General features: G+C 37.3%; 1 protein-coding gene across 5 annotated transcripts in view; it reads left to right on the top strand.

Annotated features, from left to right (window-relative positions):
* The window catches only part of AP3B1 (adaptor related protein complex 3 subunit beta 1), a 164,990-nt gene that overhangs the window by 53,588 nt on the left and 86,655 nt on the right, over positions 1-24,747 (top strand). For all 5 annotated transcript variants that reach the window (XM_030004425.2, XM_030004427.2, XM_041120733.1 and 2 more), the window contains exons 8-14: positions 7,294-7,455; positions 9,572-9,669; positions 12,938-12,992; positions 13,072-13,143; positions 15,632-15,694; positions 16,595-16,727; positions 24,101-24,210. In XM_030004425.2, coding sequence (XP_029860285.1) covers positions 7,294-7,455; positions 9,572-9,669; positions 12,938-12,992; positions 13,072-13,143; positions 15,632-15,694; positions 16,595-16,727; positions 24,101-24,210 — 693 coding nt within the window. The remainder of the gene's footprint in view (positions 1-7,293; positions 7,456-9,571; positions 9,670-12,937; positions 12,993-13,071; positions 13,144-15,631; positions 15,695-16,594; positions 16,728-24,100; positions 24,211-24,747) is intronic.

Here is a 24,747-nt window from a genome sequence, read left to right as displayed (position 1 = left end):
CTTTCAGGTTGTATCATTTTTGGCAGATGTTTCCATTTGAAAAATAGATTGGTTTTCAACATCATGTGACTGTTAGCCCAATATAAAAGTAGTAGAGTGAGGGTTAGAATCGGAGAATATAATTCACGGTGTGACCCAAATATTTCTTCAGTTTGTCACAACTACAATTTGCATTAATACTCACTTCAATTTCTATTAGCTGAAAGCATGTTTATCTCTTTAGATAAACAAACTTTAAAAACCCAGGAATATAATTGGGTGCAGGGAACCATGAAATCTCATTTGACCAGAACATGGTAGCTTTTATCTAAAAATTAAAACTAAAGTACCAATTTCCATTGTAATTTATTGTAATTATATATCTTTTATATAAGTGTATTAATATATTACATTTTCAGTATAATTCCAGCAGACTCATTTGAATAGGGTTGTAATCTGAAAAATGACCCTCAGAAGAGGGCACTGTAGGAATCCAAGTCTGTTTCAGTGGTTTCAGATCTGCATAGTTCTACAAATCCAACCAAAACCTCAGGTTTTCTTCTGACCTCTTTATCCCAATGGTAATGAACAGACTGTGGTTATAATTGAAGTAAAATTATAATATTCAAACAGATCAGAGTAATATCATGATGATCTTGTGATCTTTTTTGGTTCTTAATTCCATTGTTGGGCACTTAACTGAAAATGTGTATGTACTTTTTGATTGTGTAGGAGCAACACGTCTGGTCCCTGGTGGAGCGATAGAAAGTGATGTGTGGTAGCGTGATGATTTTGTATGAATATTTTATATAAATAATATAGGCTATATATTATTATTGATGTATCACACTACCTAATCATTGCATTCTGTATTTGCTGACTTTTGGAATGAAAGTGTTCAGTCTATTTTGACTTAATTTAGAAGGGAGTAATGGACATATGCCTTCTGGTCCTATGACTGCACATTTCTTCACGAAGCCTCCTTACAAATTCTTCCCTGGTAGAATACAGGTCATATCCCAGACCACTACTTCATTACCAGAATCTTCTTATATTCTGTGTGTGATAGAAAGGAGAAATTAAGTTTCTAAAATTCACATTCATTTTTAAGTAACTTTGTTCCTGAAAGCTGTAAATGCATTGGGTCTGAGACCACACGGAACACGGCCTTCTGGTCTGGTGACAGCAGAGTCACCTCCTACTTTCTGTCCATTCAGGATGGCTACGGTTTGTAACCATTACTGTAACTTGCATCCTGGTACTGTGATCTGTTTTGTTTCTCATCTGTCTTGTAATCTGCAGACCATTCCTTTCCAATGACTCTGCACACAAGAGCATCAGCAGGAGTTTGTTAGGTACTGAAAACTTGTTTTCTTTCAGTGTAACAATAAAAGATTCAATAGGTGTTTTTAAATAGGAGGAGAGTTTGATGACTTGCTTCATTAATTTTGTTCTACAGAGGAGGAAGTATCTGAAGCTTTTAACCTTTGGAGAAGCCAGGATATGGTTCATTTATCTGAGGGTCTAGTGTTGTTCTAAATGCCACAAGATGCCCTGCCTAGTCTTCAGTTATTACGGATCTCCTGTAGGCTGCATACCTTCAGGATTTGCCAGACCCATGCATATATTCCCCATACTTGAGGGAGTATAAAATGGCCCTAGATACTTATACTTAGGCACTTGAAATACTCCCCTACTTTCACATGACCATCAAAGCATCTCATCAGATCATTACTAGGTCCTGTTAGTCCATTCATAGTAGCACAATTCTTTATCACACAACAGGTTATAATGGCAGCCTACCTAAAAAAGAGTGAGTATACTTTGATGGCTGGTTAGTACTTGAAAGGAAGCCATTATTTATGGAGTGGATGATCTGGTCCCTTTATTCTTTGAGCATTAACTCCCTTTGATTTAATAAGACGAAAGTTATAACTTGGTCTCATGCTTAGAGACTTCAGTTAGTACCTGAAGATGTCTGTGGCAAACTTGGCTCTGTGCCTTCTAAGGCCTTTCTCCAGCCAGGCTGCAGATTATGTCGGTTACACTTTCCTTTCTCAAATATTTCTACCATGTGGGATTGTGCCTTTTTTTAGACCACTGGCAATTTTTCATGTCAAGCTTTACCTACACTGACATACCTGTATCTTATGCAAGGACTTCCTGTTGTGGAGAGGATGGATACTTCTGCCAGCATGCGGTTATTAGCAAGTATGATTAGTTAAGGTCTGCTCATCTGTCAGAAATCTTGTCTTGTCACAGCTCATCTCCTTGGCTTTTTGAGCAGACTTGAGGATGATTTGTGGTTTGCTCTGATAGACCAAAGATAGGTCTATTATAGTGTTCTGAAACCCATCTGTGAAGCATATGGAAGGATTTAGGTAGGCATGTTCACACACAACATCAAAATTTCAGATCTATCTTGATATATCATTAGTTCTTTAAGTAGGAAACCATTCTATACATTTTCTACTGTTTCCCTTTTCCAAGGATACTGTTCATGATACAGCAAATACATTGCTGATCTTGGTTGGCTGAGGTAGTTTTGGTATTGCAGTCAGATTCACTGACTAGTGAATAGTCCCAAAATTGTTTTTACCTTCAAAACTCAGCTTATCCAAAACTCTTTTGAGAGCAGTTCTTTAAAATATTAGAAAGGGCTCTGGAAGATAGCTAAAATCTTATCTGCCAAAGATTCTGCTGCAGGAATAAAAAAAGCTGTGAGTGTATTTCCTTATGAATCTGAGGAGAGAAACAGGTCTATAGCTTTAAAGTCAGGTATACCTAACCTAGCAATACAAATACTTAAGTTGCTTTTGAATAGAAGATGGAGTTAAGGCTGGTAGAGTAGGCAAATAGTATGTGTTCATGCTTCAGATTTCAGTGAAGTTTTACTTTAACTCTGAGTTTGTGGATGTGTGAAGCTCTGGAGGTAATTGTAGTGTTCACATAATATGCTTTACCCTAAATGGAAGGCACATTCTCAGCTTTAATGCCATATTAAATGTAATTTCAAGCAAGATCTCAGTTAAATGTTAGCTCATTCACTTAGTGACTTTAAAAACAGTCTAATGGAACTTGTTATCTGGCAGTTTCTTCATTTAAGCTGTTAATACTTTATGAAGATGTCCCTAAACTGTAGGTCCGGAATGACGTAAAAAAGAATTACGCATGCTCTTTCACACTAAAATACTCACTTCTCTATTGGATTGAATAAATTGCAGAAGATGGGGAATGCACAGAGTCCATTTGCAATTTCTAGTCTGGAATACTAGTGGTCTCTCCCAGTTTTTAATCACTTCATTCTCCCAGAGTTCTGAACTTTTCAGTGATTTCACAATTTAGAAAAGCTATTAACTACACAATTGAATCATGTGCTACTACAAACTCTTAAGTGTACTTAATGCTGTTTAACTAAAGACTGCCCCTGAAAGAGAATGCCTCTGTTCTGTCCTACTCCATTTACCACCTACTGCTTTTGAAAATTCAGCAGTTTTAGTGATCCTATGACCACAAAGTGAACCAGATCATTTTACTGATGCAGGTGAAAATAAAACGTGCTTTTAAAAAACAAACAAAATAACAACAAACTTTTAATGGCATGATTAGTCTTAAATCAACTGTGAAACTGCATCTGAAGTGATTGAAAGGACAAGAGAAAGCATGGGAACGGTTGAATCTACTCCCTGAACTCTCATGCTGTCTCTCCCCTGTCAAAACGGATCAGAGTATTGGCTTTTTTTTTCTGATGGAGCTGCTAATATGTACTAGTTGTCGTCAGTCTGAGCTCTAATTAGAAATCTGGGAAAGTAAAATTTGAGTGCCACCGATATCTGGCATTTCTTCAAGGATGTGTGAAGAAGCATCTCCCACAGCTTAGTGTAGGTTCGATACAGATACTGAGGATTGGAGAATGAGTGTGCAGGAAATTATCTGTGGAAGCTGGCAGTTGTTGATTCAACATTAGTAGTTAAGAGGAAGACTTTAATCTTCCAAAGGCAAGAGTCTTATTTTCAGTCCTGTGCTGGCAGTAAAAATATTAGACTGTTAGCAGTGCTGCTTTCTCCATTACACCCCATTCATACTTTTTTACTGGTTGGAGTCTAAGATGTAGACCTAGTATAAGGGGCATGCTGTTCTGGTTGCTGTTCTTATCTTGGGCACCACTAGCACTGTGGCTGAGCGTGAAGACTCTTGCTTAGATCTCTGCACAAGGCTTTCCCCCCTTTGTTATGATACCAAGATGCTTCGGTTGCACTTGCCACCTTGAAGCTAGCTCTGTGCCAGTTCAGAGGAGAATTAATAGTTGTCCCCAGTCTCCTCCTTTTGTACAAGCTTCAATACTTGCACTGCAAAGTTTATCTGGGAACAGAGCAACAATTCAGCTAGGTCTCTGACATGAAGTTTCGGCTTGGTGGTCTGAGTTGTTGACAGTAATTAATTGTGCCTCTGTCAGCTTGAAGGGTTCAGTTTCAGGTTTTCTGCCTAGATCCCAAACTACTTAAGAGAATACTGGTACTCTGTGCTATCAAGAAATCAGGCTTGTCTGTGGTAGCAGAAATTACAGAAGTAACTTGGTGCATGCCAAAACAGACCTGGTTACTCAGGTAAATGCAGACTTATGCCAAAGTCTGAAGAGACAGATGAAATATTGAAGAGGCAGATGAAATGTTCTATAAGCAGCTGGGAGAAGTCTCATGATCACTAGCCCTTGTTCTCGTGGGGGACTTCAACTTACCAGATGTCTGCTGGAAATACCATACAGTGGAGAGGAGACAGTCTGGGAGGTTCCTGGCATGTGTGGAGGATAACTCCCTGACACAGTTGGTGAGGGAGCCAACTAGGGAAGGCACCCCACTGGACCTGTTGTTTGTGAACAGAGGAGGACTTGCGGGTGATGTGACAGTTGGAGGCCATGTTGGGCACAGCGATCATGAAATGATAAGAGTTTTTGATTCTTGAAGTAAGGAGGGGGTTTAGCAGAGCTGCTACCCTGGACTTCCAGCAGGCAGACTTTGTTCTGTTTAGGACCTTGGTTGACAGAGTCACTTGGGAGGCAGTCCTGAAGGGCAAAGGAGTCCAGGAAGGCTGGACATTCTTCAAGAAGGAAATCTTAAAGGCACAGGAGCAGGCCCTCCCCATGTGCTGAAAGACGAGCCGGCAGGGAGGAAGACCAGCGTGGCTGAACTGAGAGCTTTAGCTGGAACTCAAGAAAAAAGAAGAGAGTTTATGACCTTTGGAAGAAGGGGCAGGCAACTCAGGAGGACTACAAGGATGTTGTGAGGTTATGCAGGGAGAAAATCAGAAGGGCCAAAGCCCAACTAGAAATTAATTTGGCTACTGCAGTAAAAGACAATAAAAAAATGTTTCTATAAATACATTAAAAACAAAAGGAGGGCTAAGGAGAATCTCCACCCTTTATTGGATCTGGGGTAAAACATAGTGACAAAGCATGAAGAAAAGGCTGAGGTACTTAATGCCACCTTTGCCTCAGTCTTTAATAGTAAGACCAATTGTTCTTGGGGTATCCAGACCCTGAGCTGGAAGACAAGGACAGGGAGCAGATTGAAGCCCCTGTATCCAAGGGGAAATGGTTAGCAACCTGCTACACCACTTAGACGCACACAAATCTATGGGGCTGGGTGAGATCCACCCAAGGATACTGAGGGAACTGGCGTAAGTGCTCACCAAGCCACCTGCCATCATTCATAAGCAGTCCTGGCTAACTGGGGAGGTCTCAGGTGACTGGAGGTTACTAAATGTGATGCCCATCTACAAGAAGGGCTGGAAGGAGGATCCGGGGAACAAGCAGAGCCTATTGGTACAGTTGGTGTTTGGTACCAGCCCGCCCACTGTAATGTAAATAGCTCCAGCTAGCTACAGTAAGGCTCTTTGTCTTAGTTGGGTGTTCTAGTGACAAAGCAAGATGGAAGAATTTAGGAGAGCAAGGACACACACTTGGATATAACAAGTTGCAGAAGTCAGTAGCTTATTTTTTAAAAAAAGTTTTGTAATGTTGAGTACTGTCAATATTATGAATAGAATAGAATAGTTTTCAGTTGGAAGGGACCTACAATGATCATCTAGTCCAACTGCCTGGCCACTTCAGGGCTGACCAAAAGTTAAAGCGTATTATGAAGAGCATTGTCCAAATGCCTCTTAAACACAGGCAGGTATGGTGCACTACCACCTCTCCAGGAAGTCTGTTCCGGTGTTTGACTCTTTGTCTCTCTGTAAAGAAATGCTTCCTAAGACCAAGTCTGATCTTCCCCTGACACAGCTTTGCACCATCCCACGTGTCCTATCACTGGATACCAGCAAGAAGAGATGACCACCTCCCTCTCCACTTCCCCTGCTCAGGAAGTGGTAGAGAGCAATGAGGTCACTCTTCAGCCTCCTTTTCTCCAAACTAGACAAACCCAGAGTCCTTAGCTGCTCCTCATAGGACATGCTTTCCAGACCCCAGCTCCTGGGATGTGACATTCTGTTTTGATTTAATCCTGATGGTTTCCATCTTATTTTTCTTTAAGTTTGTGGACTTTCTAATGCTAATTAAATATAAGCATAATGAAACACTTTAAATCTGTTCTTCTCTTTTTGATCCACATCAGAAGTCTTACGATTTGTTTTAATTTATCATGTTTACATGATCAGATATATTCTTTTGTATTCTTTTATTTAGCCTTCTGGAGTAGAAGAGAGGCCCAATTTACTAATATCTCAAACTTTAATGAATTCTTTCGGTGTGTTGTGTTGTTTTTTAAGTAACATTATGCTGATAATTCATAACTATTTAAACAGCTCAAGGACTTGTACTCCATCAGGGAAGGCCAGGCTCATGATACATAACCTTTTTCCCATCTAATTTGTTAAGAAAATAACCCTGTCCCTTCTTTCAAGATTTGCTGTTTTCACAGGTAACTTATATCGCTGGAGAGGGAAGAATGCATATGATTTGCATTGTTTTCAAAAAAGAGAGAATTTTAAATGACTGTTTTCAGAAATGTCAGGTTTGGATCATAAGCTTTAAGTCCAAAAAAGACCAATATTCATACCTAATCTAGTTTATAGAGTATTAATTATTTCATTTAGCACTTCATCTTATTTTTAAGGAAACTTTGCATATATTATTAAGCTATTTTTCATGTCAGTGCATTTACTGCATTGAGCAAACCGGGGTAGAACAGCCAATAGCTGTTTTTAAAGTGTATAAATCTTGCATGAAATTGTGGTGTTGTATATTACTTCCTTAATGAATAAAACCAGTCAATTTAAATGTTCTGTGTATGGTTTTGTCATTTTGTCTTTTGGTAGGATGATGAGGTCATGGAAGAATATAGTGAAAATAATTTCTATGAATCTGATGAAGAACAAAAAGAAAAGGATCAGAAAGTGAAAAACACCTACACTATGGACCCAGATCACAGGCTGCTGTTACGGAATACGAAGCCCTTGCTTCAAAGCCGAAATGCTGCTGTATGACAAATTCCTTTTTTATTAAAATGTTAAACTACTAAATATCTATGCTTCTAGAAAAATTAAAAGATTGAAAAGTAAAATCTACACCTCTCAAAAGTCATGATAATACTCTCTAGTAACTTAGAGAAGTATGGTTGTTCGTTCTTTTTTGAAATTAACTTAGCTTCTAAGTAAAACACCTGAACTGAATGTGATATATGCTCCAAATATTAAGGACGAACAAAATATTAGAGAAAATATGAGAACATTTGAATCCAACATGTGGTGACTATACCACATGATGACTATACCATAGCTAGCTTTTAATGCTTAAATTCTCAGCAACTAGGATGGCATAAACTGTCGGTTTTGGTGGTACAGATTCACAAAGAAAATCATAGTTGTTATCCATTCATTAAGTTGCGCTTCCCTTTTGAGTCTCACATTGTAAAAGTAGACAATTGTATGCCTAAATTCTTTGTCAGATTCTTAGTATTGGTGACTTGGCAGGGTTCCAGGATAGATACAACATCATGAGTTTAGTATGCTCTGCAATGTTTCCATGACATTTTAAGATGCAGGTAAATTTTTAGAACCAGAAAAAGCCATGCTGATGGTGAATCATAGTGACATTGCTCAGATCACAGAACTTTATTTCTAACCTCAGTTTGTCCTATTAGTCAAGAGTAGATGTCTTCGGGAAAAGACTTCCAGTGATAATGAATATTCATATCATTGCAAAAACAATTACTGCACCATGATTAAGTGACCTCACAACCTGTTCTTGATAAGCTAAACAGATCAGGTTTTTGTTTTTCCCCTGGAACATATTTCTAGATTCTGACTAATGTCTAATAATTTTTACAATAATAATTCTGTTAGAGCACAGCCTTTTGTTAAAATCAATGTTCAATGTCTATACAATATTTCCTCATCTCATCAAAGAAAAAGTGTGTTAAATATTTTTGCCATCACACTGCACTGAGAACAGGTTCAGTTGCTTATCTTCCACATTCCATAAATAATTTTCTTTATATCTGTTAAATATGGTATTGATTCTCACATTTACGATCTTTAACTTTCTGATATTAAAGTTAACTGAGATGTTTAAGTGCAGTTTGTGAAGTGAAATCATGCTTCTTTGAATTGCTGTTGCACCAGTTTTTGTACCTTTCAAAGAATTTACCAGCAATTAAATTAATTGCTTTCTCTTTGACCTTAGATTTTTGTCAGTAATGAAAAATCCTTGTAGTATGTTGCTAAAAATCTTCCAGTTGTATCCTCTTTTCAGATGTTTCTGATCACTTTTTATTGTTTAAGAATAATTTTAGTTTCATTGGTGCTAAGATTTAAGATACGAAGTTAAGTGTCATAGTGATGGCTTTACTTGGAGTCTCCTTTCTGATTTGTTTAGTTTTGAACAGAAAGTTGACCGTGACAGTATGGAAGGGAAGGTTGTGATGTGACTTACTCATTAGCATAAAGTTCACAATTTGTCTTTTACTTATGAGAAAACTTGAAAAAAAAAAAAAGTATGGGTTATAAGTTTTTTGCTAGCCAGGATGTTGGTATACAGCCCTGTAGTTTTTACTTTCTGTTGGATTTGAGACTTTAGAATTTGCCAGTAAAGGCAGCTGTCATTTTATAAATTGCATAATAGAATAATGGAATGAAAGATTTTAAGTGGAAACTAAATAATAGGGAATATTGAACCTGTATTTAATAAAAATAAAAGCACAAAATTTGCAGAAATTTTAAACAGTATTTCCTCATTAATTTGTACAGCTGATGTTAGCAATACTGACTTATTAAGGATGATATCAGTATGTTTACAAATTGAATTACCTGCATTTTTTCTGTCTTTGTCCCTCTTCCTCTGTCTTTCTATATATTATAGTATACAGTAAATATTGGGAGGAATGAGAGGTACTTAATTGGCTTTGATTTTAGAAGTAAAAATATCTTTCCTCTGATGCTTTTCCTCCCAATCTGCTTTACTGATTTTGAAGAACGTGGGTATGCACTTTGCTTTCTGAAGAAGAGCAAGTTGGTAGTTCTGCAGGTCTGAAGCAAATGTGATACATATGTGTGACAATTTGAAATTAACATGCTGTTCTGAATGTTCTTTTTTTAGGTGGTAATGGCAGTTGCACAGCTTTACTGGCATTTGGCACCAAAATCTGAAGCTGGCATTGTTTCTAAGTCATTGGTGCGTTTACTCCATAGTAACAGGTAGGTCAAGTTCATACTTTGCATTGCTCTGTCTACTTTTTTGAGAGTTTTTCGTACATACTTGTTTAGCCATACTTACAAGAATATAACTGTTGTACTATTACAGTTTCATTTTAAAATTGTCCTGTAATACTAGTTTTTACTTAACAAATGAGGGTCATTAAAAGTAATTCCATCATTTTCAGTATCACATCCAGCGATCATTCAGTATCCTAAGTGTTTCGTTCTTAATTATGACTTTCATGCTGAGAAGAATCATGGCTGCCTAGTTAGCATACAAATAGAGGCAGTACTAACTAGTTTTAGTTTCTCAATTTTTTTAATTATTGGAAGTTATTGGAAATTTAATTATATTGGGTCTTGCTAGGCACTAAAGAAGTCTTCAGATGTGTATTTTCTTTTCCTGCACTTCATATTGAAGACTTCTTGTTGACAGAGAAACTAAGAAACGTATTTGTTAAAATACCACTTGATGCTGCTGAATCCCCTATGTTTCCTTAATCCTTGGACTGTTTTTAAAGAACAGGTTTATATTTCATTCAGGACATGTAATTTTGACTTTATTATCTTCAGTGTGACCTTGTCTACTTTTCTATGAAGGGCCTCACTGGCCACATGTTTCAAAAGATAATACTCTTTTTTTACTTTGTGTTTGATAGTTTTGGCATACTATGCCAATATTTGCTGCATAAAAGTGGGTTTTTTCCCCTCAGTTTTTAGAGTGTGAACTTCAGGCAGTCTGTTTTGGTGGTACAGATTCACAAAAAAATCTGTATGAAAAGCCTTGAAAGGGTGATAGGAGACATAATATTAAGATGTTTTCAGAATAACTTTCTAACCAAACATGGTATTTTTGGCTAGAACTTTGCTGTGAAAATGATTTTTTTTTTAACGTTCGTCACATCAAACAGACAAAAAACTGAAAAAAAAAAAAAATCACTTTTGTTGTGTCTGACAAGATTACTTGTCTTAGATGGGCTTTAACTTTTGTAAGCCCAGTCACCATAGAGCTCTTTTCTCTGTAGGCTTCTGCAGCTTACATATGGCTAATGTCTCTAACATTTAAAAGTTAGTAAAGAAGTAAAATTGGGCTTGGTAGAGTATTTATGCTTTTATTTCAGATAAAAATGAATCACTGTTATTTTTATGTTTGGTTTTATAGTACAGTATGCTTCCCATTCTCTTTATACAAAGATAAGTAAAATGGCTAAAGCAGTTTGGCATATGTACAGGTAATGTATAGAACTAAACTTATACGCACATGTTGAAAGGATTATTTTTGCATGTTTTTTATTGCTTATTTATACTCAAATGTCATCGAAAGAGAAGTCACATCTTTCCTGTACCTCAACTAGTGCCTAAAATGGTGCTAGTCTTCTGATTTTCCAATGTTGAATGGCATGTCTGTTCTCTGTTACCAGTCTGTGTGAAACACTTTTGCTATTATAGCCACTCTGAAATAAGCTTTTGCTGTTTGCCCTTGAAGTTATGTGCCTATGGCCTTTAAATTAATGTCAAATACACTATAATCTAGTTAGGGTGAGAGTGCCTGGAAGAGCATTTCATAGCAATTTCTAGTCTTGGTTCATCATGTGCAGCTGAGTATTTCCATGTACCTATGTAAGAATTACATAAAAATAGGTTTAAAAGATATTAAGTGCTTCTCTATTATTACTTTTCTTTGTAAGCAACAGCTGTAATTACCACAGGGCTATTAGACAGTTTTGAATAAGAGGAGATAATGGATGTGATGATTTCTCTATTAGGATGTGATTTGCATCATGAAAGAATTTGAGCACTCATGGTTCAGAAAAATTGCGTGTAAATTATTACTTAGTTTTTAAGCAATTGGTGGCAGAAACTCTGTAGTTTAAAAGCTTTAGACTAGTACGCAGATTTCTTTTTGCTCAATTCTGCTGAGGCTTTTAAATACATTAATGATGAGGATATCCTCCAAACATGTTTAATGTTTTTGTGTTTGGAATATTACATAATTCTATTGTCTGTATCTTGACAAAGTCTATTATGTTCAAGTACTGCTTTTTGATAGATGCATATACCTGCCAGTGTATACTCTTAAGTCACAGGAGACCCCGGCCCTTTTGAGAATTATTAGGAAATTTTTTTAAGACCAAAAAAGTCATAGCGATTCTTGCTAGTTGTGCAAGGGTTAGCTGTTCTTGTAACTAATGCAGTCATATCCACGCTACAGGTAAAGCCGGTGTGTTTTTGTTCTCAGCTGTGTCATCCTGAAATACTTAAGTTTCAAGATGGTGGACAAATTGTAAGGTATTTGTGAGATATTTCTGAAGATGCCAGAATGGCAATGTTTTAAACAAATATGACCCAGCAGTGTGCCCAGGTGGCCAAAAAGGCATCCTGGCCTGTATCAGAAATAGTGTGGCCAGCAGGAGCAGGGAAGTGATCGTCACCCTGTACTGGGCACTGGTGAGGCCGCACCTCGAGTACTGTGTTCAGTTTTGGGCCCCTCACTACAGGAAAGACACTGAGGTGCTGGAGCGTGTCCAGAGAAGGGCAACAAAGCTGGTGAAGGGCCTGGAGCACAAGTCCTATGAGGAGCGGCTGAGGGAACTGGGGTTATTTAGCCTGGAGAAGAGGAGGCTGAGGGGAGACCTTATCGCTCTCTACAACTGCCTGAAAGGGGGCTGTAGTGAGGTGGTGCTGGTCTCTTCTATCTAGTAACTAGTGATAGGATGAGAGGAAATGGCCTCAAGTTGCGGCAGGTGAGGCTTAGATTGGATATTAGGAAAACTTTCTTTACTGAAAGGGTTGTCAGGCATTGGAACAGGCTGCCCAGGGAAGTGGTTGAGTCACCATCCCTGGAGGTACTCAAAAAGCGCGTAGACAAGGCACTTCAGGACATGGTTTAGTTGGCATCGTTGACAGTTGGACTTGATGATCTTAAAGGTCTTTTCCAACCTAAATGATTCTATGATTCCATAAATTTTCAGTTTAAACAAAGACCCAAGGCCTACAAGAAGTATTGCACCATTGCACTGGTGTCAGTGATTTTTTTGCATATTGAAGTTTTTAAAAATGAGAGCCTGTTTTCATCATGCATCTTTCTGTGAAGCAGATGATGAACTTGTAGCAGCTGGCAATAAGCTTTTTCCCTCTATGTTTGTGCCAAGTCAAATGTATAACTAACTTTGGATTCAAACAGAATTGGACTTTCTTTATCACGTTGCATTATTCTATGTGTCTGTAATTATGCAGAATAACTCTTGGTTTTCTTTTCAAATTCTAGGGAGGTGCAGTATATTGTTCTGCAAAATATTGCCACTATGTCAATTCAAAGAAAGGTATACCCTGTTTAAAATTTCCTAAATCGCATTTGGTATGAAACATAGGCAAGCTACTTAAATATGTTCTGCTTTTCAGGGCATGTTTGAGCCTTATCTGAAGAGTTTCTATGTTAGGTCAACTGATCCAACAATGATCAAAACATTGAAGGTGAGTTTAAAGGCTAATTTGTCTATATACTGCTGGACAAATCTGTTTGCAACAGGAAGGTAAAATTTTCTTGCATTGATATGCCACACATCATTGTGTGCTGTTCCTTTTTTTCACTAAGAAGTGTGGAGTTGTGGCTTTTAGTTAAGTCCACAAGTGTCCTTCAGGCTTGTCAGGCTATCTGAAAGTTCCCTTGTTACCATGTTGTAGATGGCAGATGGGCTGTTCTCCACTACAGCTTTTGGTACCTTTCAGTGATACAGAGCATTACTATTTTTATCTAACCAGCTATTCAAACATTTAGAGTTTGTTTTCATGGGAGGAAGAATCTTCTCAAATGAAGAGAAATGAAATCAGACAGTCTTTGATACTGTTAGCTTAAAAAGAGTTTAAATCTGTTTCCCAGAACAAAGTGGGACAGTGTTAGAGTCCCAAATTCCCTTTTAAGTCAGCATTTGACATGAGAAGTACTTTAGGCTTTCCTCAAGGCCACATCTCAATACATGTTTTAGGCTGTCTTCTTCTTTTCTCTATTCTTAGTCTTTAATGGATGTGAAATCCTTGACAAAACAATAGCTAAAAAATTGTCTACTATTATGTGCCTTTTCTCTTGTTTTGCTTTAGATTGTCATAGGCACTTGTGTTTAGGAGTGAAAGGTACAGGTTTATTAAAGAAACATTATTTTTTTCCTTATTTTCATTTTACATCCCTGTTGCACCCTCATTACATGTGCAGAATGGTGCAGTCCAAGATGGCTATGCCCAACCCATCATGTTTTTATTAGTCTGACATTAAATGTAAGTAAATTTGAGGCAGTTGGAGGCAAAAAGATCTTCCCCATATTTAATGATTATGAAAACTGTTCGGAATACTGGTAAGACTTAGAGTTATCCAGGAAAAGTCACTCCTGAAATAATTGAAAGTTGATATATTTAAATTCCCATATTAATTAATAATACAATGATGAAGAAGTGGAGGAGTAGAAATTGTGTTTTTTCCTTTCATTGCCTCAGTTCTTTCTTGGTGGCTGAAGAATTTAGGACAAGCTATACTGTCACACGTGTAAGAAAATCTTGTGCTTTTCTCCACCCCCTACCTCTGTAGTTCCATCCTGTCTGCTTTAAGATAGGAAGACGAGACCTATGGCAGTATTTAAGATGTAGGAGCACCCTGGAATTCATCTGCTGCACTGTTTAGACTTCTGTTTTGTTCTCTGTTTCTTTCCCAACATAATTTGCTTTTTTGATCACTGCTTAGCATTGAGCTTATATTTTCATGGAGTTACCTATTTTAACCACAAATTCTCAGTTATAATTAGTAGTAATCAGCTGAGAGCCTATCATTTTCTGTAAAGTTAAAGTTTTTCCCAATTATGAACATTAGTTTACATTTATGTGTTGAGGTTTTTTTGCCATTTTATCAACCAGTCACCTAATATTTGAAGTTTTTATGTAGCTTTTCTTAGCCTTTGTCTTCATTTCTCTGAAAACTGTCACCTGTCTTCTCATTACTTCCATAGTTCATATATGAGTTGAAAAGCAAAAGACCAACAAAGATACTCACGGGATTCCATCGATAGCCTTCCTGTACTGTAAAATAGTCTCTTTGTTTTCCTGCCTATTCCCCTCTTTAATTTATCCACTTGCTTTTTACGCTATGCTAGATATGTATCTTTAAGAGCCTTCGGTGACAGGTCTTATCAAATTGCTCCTGAAGTACAGATGGACTGTATCAATTAAATGTCCTTGCCTGTATGCATCCAACTCAAAAAATACCAACAGATTTCTGAGGCATGACGTCCCTTTGCAGAGACAGAGTTGTCTTTTTCTTCAGTTTACCCCATTCAGATTGAATTGGAATTATTTCTTCTTCAAAGTTAAAACAGCCTGGAAGCATAGCATCTTAACAATATATGCAAGTGTTGTGTATCATCCTCATGTTCACCAGGAGCAAAGAGGAGGCCTTTCAGGGTCTGATGTTGTTGATGTTGACTAAGATCTGAGGAATCTTATAGATCCAACTGTTTCTTTCCTGAGTTTAAGTCTTTTATTGCAGTTCATCTGAATATAATGGACACTTTATTGCTCCCCAGCTGCAGTTGTTATTTCCATTATTTCTTCTTACAGTGTCACATGGTTCTTATATGCTAAGGCCTGTTGTATAACATTGGAAACCACGCTGCCAGAAGTATTTCAAGCCCATTTGATATGCAATACAACACTAAAGCTAGAACTCGTAGAAAATGCATCACTAAACCCTCGAGTCCTGCTTTGAAAACCTTGTGTGTACTTGCAAGGAGAATATTCCTCCTGAGTGCAGTGCTGCTACCAGTTTATACTGAAATCTGGTATACTCTATTGAATTCTAAGTGGTATTTTTAGTAGTATTATGTTTTATTTATATACAATAAAAGTATAGTGTATGTGCGGTACTGTTTTTAATATTTTATTCTAGCTTTTGATAAAATATCTGGGTTTTTTCTTGTAGCTTGAAATCTTGACAAATTTAGCAAATGAAGCCAACATATCAACTCTGCTTCGAGAATTTCAGGTTTGTGCAAAAGTGTATTCTTTTTATATGAAACACTCTCTGTTGGCCAATTGCCATTATTGGATATTTCATCTAGATTCTTAGTCTTAAATTTTTCAAGTTAAGGTCTTTTCCAGGGTAAAATGTTCTTGGAATGAAAATGAAACTGTCTCATATCATAATGGATAATGGAGCCTTTTATATGTGGAAAGGAGTTTCAATGTTTTGTTTCTCACTCTCCTTCCAGCTACCAAAAAAAAAGTGATGAGACAAACTCAATCATTCCAAATTCTTTAAAAGTGATTCTACCAACTTGACTGACACTGTAAGTCACTAGATAGGTCTTAATTTTAGCAGTATTTGGCCATTAGCATTTTTTGGCAAACCTCATTTCTGTAAGTATGTTGATGAAATAGTATTATGTCCAATATCTGTATATGTAAGAGCAAGATGTTCTGCCTATATTGTGAAACAGTGTCTGTCCTTTCTTTCTTTCCTCTTCGCTTATGACATCTATTTTCATTGCTTCAGTTCTCTGGCTGGATTTCTCTGAAAGGTACTGTTTCTCAGGCAGGTAGGTTATTCATAGTTTCACAGATGTTCCTGGTTAAATGAACTGAAACCTCTCTGAGAGAGCTCATCAACTCCTCCAACCTTGCACACAAACTAATTACTGGTTTTGGATAATTGCCCCCTGCCCCAAGCTTTCTTGAAATCAGAGGTTTGCATGGCCATGGGCGACCAAAGTTGGCAAGAAAATGTCTTCTAAAAGTAACAATGAGGTGAAAAAGTATAACTTCTAATGTGCAGTGTAGCTTTCTAGATTGAATTTATACAATATGTCTGTCTTATGAGTATAATATGGTAAGTCTTTGGTTGACAAGACTTATGTATTGACTAATGAAAATCCTGTTTCCTTAGACTTATGTGAAAAGCCAAGATAAACAGTTTGCTGCAGCTACAATTCAGGCTATAGGCAGATGTGCAACTAATATCACCGAAGTGACTGACACATGCCTTAACGGCCTCGTGTGTTTGCTGTCAAACAGGGATGGTAAGCTAAATGTTCTGTTTGTTTTCTGAGTAGCTGATTGCATGAAAACTTTTCTTAATGAGAACCACACCGAGCAGATCACATTAAAAAGTATATGGGAGTTTACTTTTATAAGAATTTAGCTGATGTGACTGGTGATTCTGTGATTCTGGTGCTGCTTCTTGTTTGAAGCACTTCAAAAGGCTCTCATAATCACTGGGTACTTACTTTCTCTTTTGTTAGTGAAATTAATTCCTTGTGGCCTGCAATTACACGTTTACCTGTTTTTTCTCAAAATGCCATAATTATTAAAGTGTGCTGTTGTGATTATCATAGATGCCAGTAGTTTTACGTTACATGTTTAGTTGCATCAAAACAGTTAGCCTGTAGAGGGTGCTGAAAGCTTGGAATGGGGTTTTTTTAGTGCATCAATGCCTAACTGAAAAAACATATTAAATAGTTTCAGGTAGACGGCCCCATATTTGGCTTGATTTTGTACTGTAGCCTTCTGTTATTTTTATATAGTGAAATGGAGTTGCAGGTCACTAAGGAACACAACAAGGAGCAGATAAAGTCAAATAGGATATAGCAGCACTGTAAATCAGTACTTGATAATGTTGTATGTTCTTACCAGTTACCAATTAATATTGCACAGAAGTCAATAAGAGAATTGGAAGATTATTATATAATGTACAGTCTACATGGATGTGGTTAAATATTGGAAATAGAGTTAAGAAAGATGTAGTTAAAAATAATAATGTCAGGAAGGAGGAAAAGCATGGTTTTGGGGTGGCCTGGAGTAATTAGAATTGTTCAGAGAACACAGGTGAGATCTACTGTAAGCTTTGAAAACCAGCATTAATTCCTCTCCATATCTGCTGGACATATTTTTCATGGTAATCCTAAGAAGGCCATTGTTAGGGACATCACTTTGGCAGCACATAGTCATACTGTGACCCACTGATACACTCAGAGCTTTCTCTTATTTGCTTTATGAACTACAAGTCCTCCTTCTCTCTCAGTTCACCTTGTATCAGAAGTTCCTGAGACGCTTCAGTGTATAGCTTTGTAGTTTTAATATATGTAACTTTAATTTCCCAGTGCTCCAGGTCTTATGTCCCTTTATGCTTTTCTGGTTATTAACTGTGTTTAAAATATCTTCCCATATTATGTTACAAGGCTGTATCTGCACAATGCACCTATTTGTATTACGTTCAGCAACGACCGTATTAAAAATACAAGCTTCAAAGCCTGTTCTTGATTCTGCTTAATTTACTAGCAATCTTCCTCTAGGTCAATAGGCTCCTTTCAGCATGTACAAATTCCCTTTTTTTTCCTGTCTTAAATAAAATAATAAAACTATCACTTTGGAATACTGAGGTTTGTTACTTAACGAAGTTTGTTCTGTTTTCTTGCTTTGTTTTTCTTTTTGCTAAGAAGGAACCAAGATAAGAGGAAAAGGCTTTTTTTCTTTTATCATAGCTTCTCAATTTAACATTTTCTTCAAAGTAGTTTCATTAATATATACACATACACATATGCACATGCATGGATACAAAGGTCTGTCTCAACAAGATTATTTTTCTTGACTGTTTCTAAGTAGTTGTCTAGCAAATAAAATTATCTTCTTGTGCTTACTCTTCTGAAAGACTGCAAAGGATATATTGAGGATCTTTTAAACCTGGCAGCTGGCAAATTGCTTTACCATAGCTGCAGTGTCTTTATTCCTTCTTTCAAGGAATGAATAAAATGGCATAATTTACATGGTACCTTTCCTCAGGTGGCAGGAAATTACCGATAGTCACAGCTTACTGAACATAAAAAGAGTTTTGGGCATGGTAAGGGAGAAAAAAAGAGATCTAGCATGTGTAGGAGAATAGATTTAAGAGTCTTGGTTAATCTTGCTTTCCTCCAACTTTCACCCTTAAAGTGTGCAAGCAATCTGTTTGCTGTGCTACTTCTTCCATGGTTTTTCAAAGCCTGGAAGCAGTTGTGCTGCCTTTGCATAGTGTGAAGCCCAAGTTGGTAAGTCCAGCAGGTTCCAAGGTCCCTGAAAGCAGAGTTGGCTCTGCTTTCTCTACACTGTTTTCTTATTATGGGGTATTCACTTGAGTGTGGAAGAGAGGTGAGCAAATTAATTCTACCAAATCAAAATAGAATCCTGAAGAATGAGCTTGTGGCAAAACCGCCTTCTAATTCTATGCTCTTGTTCTGGAAAGGCCTTTACTGTAGATACAACCCAACAGCCAAGATATCTTGGCTGTATCTGGCACAGGAGCTGTGCCATTAATCGTTCTGGAACATGGGTGCTGAGAGGCAGAGTGTCGTTATACGAAACAATCTTCAGGAGTCAGTCAGGTCCAGCTGGGATAACTCTTCACAGAGCTCTTTGAGTGTCTCATCATTGAACTTTATAGTTTCTGTATGTGCTTCTGTGATTCAAATGGTTTTTTTTACCACAGCCCCCAGCTTCCCTGAGTAGGGGAAATTTGACTTTAAACAAAGCACTCGTAAATAGGCAAAGAAAATTTGAAGAGCGGTTCTCGACTTCCCCAGAGCCTTGTTTCTGGAAGTCATGTTGAGAGCTGAGAATTATTTTCCTTCCTCAGCTGCTGAAGGAAGTACAAAAAGAAAAGTTATTTTGGCTCTTCAGTGTGACATTTGGCATTTGACTGATGCATTTCCTTTAAGCAATTGCCTTGATAATTTCAACTGACCACTGGCCCCACTGTGACATAAAAGACATTTTAGATGTAAGAGACAGATGGGATTATAGGGAGTCTCTAGTCTCTTTTGTCTGTCTATACTGCATATACTAGAGATCCTGCAGGTTTTTCTCAGATGGGTGACTTTCATTTTCTGTTGAAAGTTGCAGGTTACGGATAATAGAGAATGTAAACACAATTGTAGGATGTATAGCTAAAACAATGTTTTTCCTACCAATCTATACAAATTTGAACAGGCAAGTTGTAAAATCACTGGAACTGTTAATACATCAGGTAACTACTACCTATCTATTGGAATTACTGTTAGAATGACGTAAAAGAAAACCAACTCCTTGTACCATTCAGTTTATATGTATTAATGTGGTTTCAGAGTTCTGTTATTCATAAGGGTGGAAAAATTAACCAGGTAAAAGCTTAGACTTCAGGCAGTTCTGAAAAGCAGAAACTTAATGTTTGTCTGGATACTTAGCTCTAATAATTGACTTTTAACTTTAGTTCTAACCATTTGTATAACCTAACCCAAATAATCATAGAATGGTTTGGGTTGGAAGGCACCTTTAAAGGTCATCTAGTCCAATCACCTGCAATGAGCAGGGACATCTTCAACTAGATCAGGTTAATCAGAGCCCCATCCAACCTGACCTTGAATGTTTCCAGGGATGGGGCATCTACCACCTTTCTGGGCAACCTGTTCCAGTGTTTCAGCACCTACATCATAAAAATTGTCTTCCTTATATCTTGAATCTTTCTTCTATCCTTATATCTTGAATCTACCCTCTTTTAGTTTAGAACCATTACCCCTTGTCGTATCGCTAGAGGCCCTAGTTAGTAAAAAGTCTGTCCCCGTTTTTCTTAAAGTATTTTCTTTAAGTATTGAAAGGCTGCAATAAGGTCTGCCTGGAGCTTTCTCTTCTCCAGGCTAAATAACCCCAACTCTCTCAGCCTTTCCTCACAGGAGAGATGTTCATCCCTCTGATCACTTTTGTGGCCCTCCTCTGGACCCACTCCAACAGGTCCATGTCTTTCCTGTACTGAGGACCCCAGAGCTGGACGCAGTACTTCAGGTGGGGTCTCACCAGAGCAGAGTAGAGGCGCAGAATCACCTCCATCGACCTGCGGGCCACGCTTCTTCAGCAACCCAAGATATGATTGGCTTTCTGGGCTGTGAGTGCACATTGCTGGGTCATGTCCAGCTTTTCATCCCCCAGTACCACCAAGTCCTTCTCTGCAAGTCTGCTCAGAATCCCTTCATCCCCCAGCCTGTATTGATACCAGGGGTTGCCCTGACCCATGTGCAGGACCTTGCACTTGTCCTTGTTGAACCTCCTGTGCAGGACCTTGCACTTGTCCTTGTTGAACCTCCTGAAGTTCACATGGGCCCACTTCTTGAGCTTGTCCAGGCCCCTCTGAATGGCATCCCATCCCTCAGGCATGTCAACCGCACCAGTCAGCTTGGTGTCATCTGCAGACTTGCTGAGGGTGCACTTAATCACTTTTATAGCCTTGCTATGAGAGTTAATTGGTATATTCCTTCCAAAAACAGTTGATGCAGTTTTGCTGCTTTTAGAAATAGTGATTATACAAATTATAGACTGTGGATAAGTTAATCTTCAGTTGTGTGTTTTAATTTCTGCAAGTATTGGTTAATGTAAGCAGAAGAAAATTTGACTCAACACCAGTGGTGTCAAATGTAGTATTTCAGAACGCAACTTTTGAATGTTCTTTGATAATACACTCCTTGCTAAGGTCTTTTTCTGAGGTGCTATTACAGTGTGGCCAAATTCTCAATTGTGAAAAAGTCTGTAATTCAGTCGCCACAAGTTACTGTCCACTACGCTGTTAATTTTTTATATACATCATTATTTGGCAAAATGTAACATTTTGTGACTGAATGTATTTTAGGTTTTTGAGAAGTTGTCATGCTACAGAGTCTTCAGAGATTATCCTACTCAGAGAATTCATTTCCATATTGCTTCAAAATTGTTTGAAGAAAACTAGCAGTGAACATTATACTAAGATTTTTACTATGACTTGTGAAAATTGAAGTTGCTGATACCTGTTGTAGTCTCCTTTATTGGTAAAGGCATTCCTGATCAGATTTTCTGTGATGTTTAGCCTTTGTTTTAAGAATTTGATTTACTTTTTATGACTGTTGTGGTTTAACCCCAGCCAGCAACTACGCACCACACACCTGCTCACTCACTTCACTCACAGTGAGATGGGGGAGAGAATCAGAAGGGTAAAAGTGAGAAAAACTCGTGGGCTGAGATAAAGACAGTTTAATAGGTAAAGCAAAAGCCATGTATGCAAGCAAAGCAAAACAAGGCATTCATTCACCACTTCCCATCAGCAGGCAGGTGTTCAGTCATCTCCAGGAAAGCAGGGCTCCATCATGCATAATGGTTACTTGGGAAGACAAATGCCATCACTCCGAACGTTGCCACCTTCCTTCTCCTTCCCCCAACTTTATATAATGAGCATGATGTCATATGGTATGGAATACCCGTGTGGTCAGTTGGGGTCAGCTGTCCCAGCTGTGTCCTGTCCCAACTTCTTGTGCCCCCCCAGCCTGCTCGCTGGTGGAGTGGTGTGAGAAGTAGAAAAGGCTTCTCTGTGTAAGGAGTGCTCAGCAGTAACTTAAAACATCTCGGCATTATCAACACTGTTTTCTGTGCAAATCCAAAACATAGCCCCATACTAGCTATGAAGAAATTAACTCTATCCAAGCCAAAACCAGCACAATGACCCTTTAGATATAATTTACACTCTGTTTTGAAATTCTTGTGTTCATTTATTATTGCCTTGTATGCACTTTTTCTTTGATAATGCTAGCAGAGTTACATTTTTAAGTTTTCTTACTGCTCATTCAGAATGACAATTTTATCTCCCCCTTTTGGTTTTTTTTTTGGGGGGGAGGGGTGTCTTTGAACCTAAATGTGTGTGTTTTATGCTCATTTTTGGGATTCTTCACGTGCACAAAACAAGCATCAAAGAGCCGCTCTTTTTTTCTGGACTATGTCAGTCCTTATTCTAATACAAATTCATTTTGCTTTTGTTTGTAGTTTCTTTTTTGGTATCTAGATTCATGTAAAAGGAACCATAATAGTTTACTTGCTTACAATTCTGGTTCAGTCGTTTAAATTTTCTCCCACAGATTGCATTAAAGTAGTTCCTATGGTGACACTTCATCTACTGCACTTCATTTTATCATTATCAGTTCTACATTGTCAACAAGTGTTTTTAATAATGACTTCATGTCCACTCAGTTTTTTGGGTTCAGTTGCTTAACCATTCTCCTTGTTAAGTAGTACCACAAAACACTCAATGGTGAAGGTTGTCATTACAATGTCCCCTACTTTAAATATTCCAGATTGTAATTTTAAAATTTTGAGAATTATCTTCTTATTTTAGTATCTGGCAAAACAAAACCTAAATTAAATTGATCTGTAGGATTTTGCAAGACCTTGAGATATGTGAAGCAGACATTTTAACCTTGCTGCAAGATATTAGTCTAGAAAAATTACTGAGATGTCATGTCAAATAAAGGGTGACACAAAAAGCTGCAAGGTAAAATTTAAGCATTTCATAGGCTTATGGCATAATGATGCATACTCAGAGCTTTTGAAAAGCCTTTCTCCACAAGAAGTTTGCTTTCTTAAAAAAAAGAAATTGTAAAAAATTTAGAGATCTCTTCCCCATACTGTTCTTTTGAAACTTCAGCTTGCTTGATTGCTGAATGAATGGTCCATGTGTCAGATTAACTCTTGAAATGTAGGAATACCTCTGTGATGTTTAATAAATGGTAGTTAGGCTTTTCCTTTGTTTTAAACATTGATAGTTTAGGAGAAATAATTCCCCTTTAGTAGTATAAATGAAAATTAGAATTATGTCGAACTTCTACAGTAGTCTTTGTTTTGGTTTTAGCTTTAGCCATGTTTGACTTTCCTTCATCTTTCCTTACAGCATGAGTTTACTCTTGCATAGAAGCTTACCTCTGCACCAGTGGGTTTTTTTCAGCTTCAAAAATTGTACATTTCATACAAGTTGATCAGGCTATGAATGTTACTTGTTACAGTAGTTAAGCATTCCAATGCATGATTTTGGCATAAATCTTACAACAGTTTGGTATTTAGAAGCTTCATTTGAATGTACTAGAGATTAGATTACAGACCTGAGAGAGACTGTTTAGAAGGTGAAAAAGTGCAAACGAGATGTTTAGATATTCCTCATGTTTATGAATGAGCTGTTACTTTTAACATTGTACATTTATTTGAAAATGAAGCAAGTGTGTATGTTTTTAATGCAGACAGCAAATTACTTATCAATATACATAATTTCAATGAAAAACACATGTTTTTTAGTGTTGTTCCTCAATTTGAAAAGGAAAAATACAAAGTGCAGCTTTACTAAAAGGCAATTTCAAAAAAAGTATTTATTAGGTTGATATTTTTGGAACATTTCTCTGTCTTCTTTTTGCTGCTTATAACTTGATTCTGGAAGCTGAAGTTGTATTAGTAGAGTGGTCTACATCTTTGTTACCAAGTAAATAGAATTCAGTTCTGCAAAACATATTTTGAAAGCTGATAGCATCTTTTACAATCAATTATTTATGGCTTTATCTTTTGCATAAATGCTTTTAAAATTAATAATTTGTTTTGTCTTAAACAGAAATTGTAGTTGCTGAAAGTGTTGTTGTCATTAAGAAACTGCTGCAAACCCAGCCAGCACACCATGGTGAAATTATTAAGCATATGGCCAAGCTCTTGGATAACATTACAGTGAGTATTTGTGCACACTGTCTTATTTTCCTTGTTGACTGATAAAAATCACACCACCTCCTTTGAATTTGGGCCATAAATGGAAATAGATGTATTAGAGAAATAAAACATAACTTTTTATTTTTGACATAAAATATCATTTTTCATAATCTTAAGGAAGAGGAAATAAAAGCTATCAGATGGCATCAATTTGTGCTTTGGGTCTGGGAAGCTATTTTGAAAGAGAACCCTGGAAATGTTGAGTATTGCTAGTACCATTAGGCCGAGATGAATAGCAGGTTTAGATCACAGAGTGGGTAAGCTGAAATGAAAATAAGGGCAAAGCAGCACTTAACTTGAGGATTTTCAGCCTGTTGTCTTACTGATCTGGGGTGGAGTTTAAAAAATTTTATTCTAAATCTTTTTCCCTACCCCCCAAATCACCTGACCTTTCCCTGGTACCAGACACACTGCTGTGAGTGTGTTGCAATGTTTCTTGAAGTTGCATTTTTATCTTCTGCATATTTAAGATTCTGTGGTATTTAACAGTCAAATTTG

Source organism: Aquila chrysaetos, chromosome Z, assembly GCF_900496995.4.
Source record: "Aquila chrysaetos chrysaetos chromosome Z, bAquChr1.4, whole genome shotgun sequence".
NCBI classification, from domain to species: Eukaryota; Metazoa; Chordata; class Aves; order Accipitriformes; family Accipitridae; genus Aquila; species Aquila chrysaetos.
Note: the sequence above shows the minus strand (reverse complement) of the source record. Positions and strands in the feature narration are given on the sequence as shown.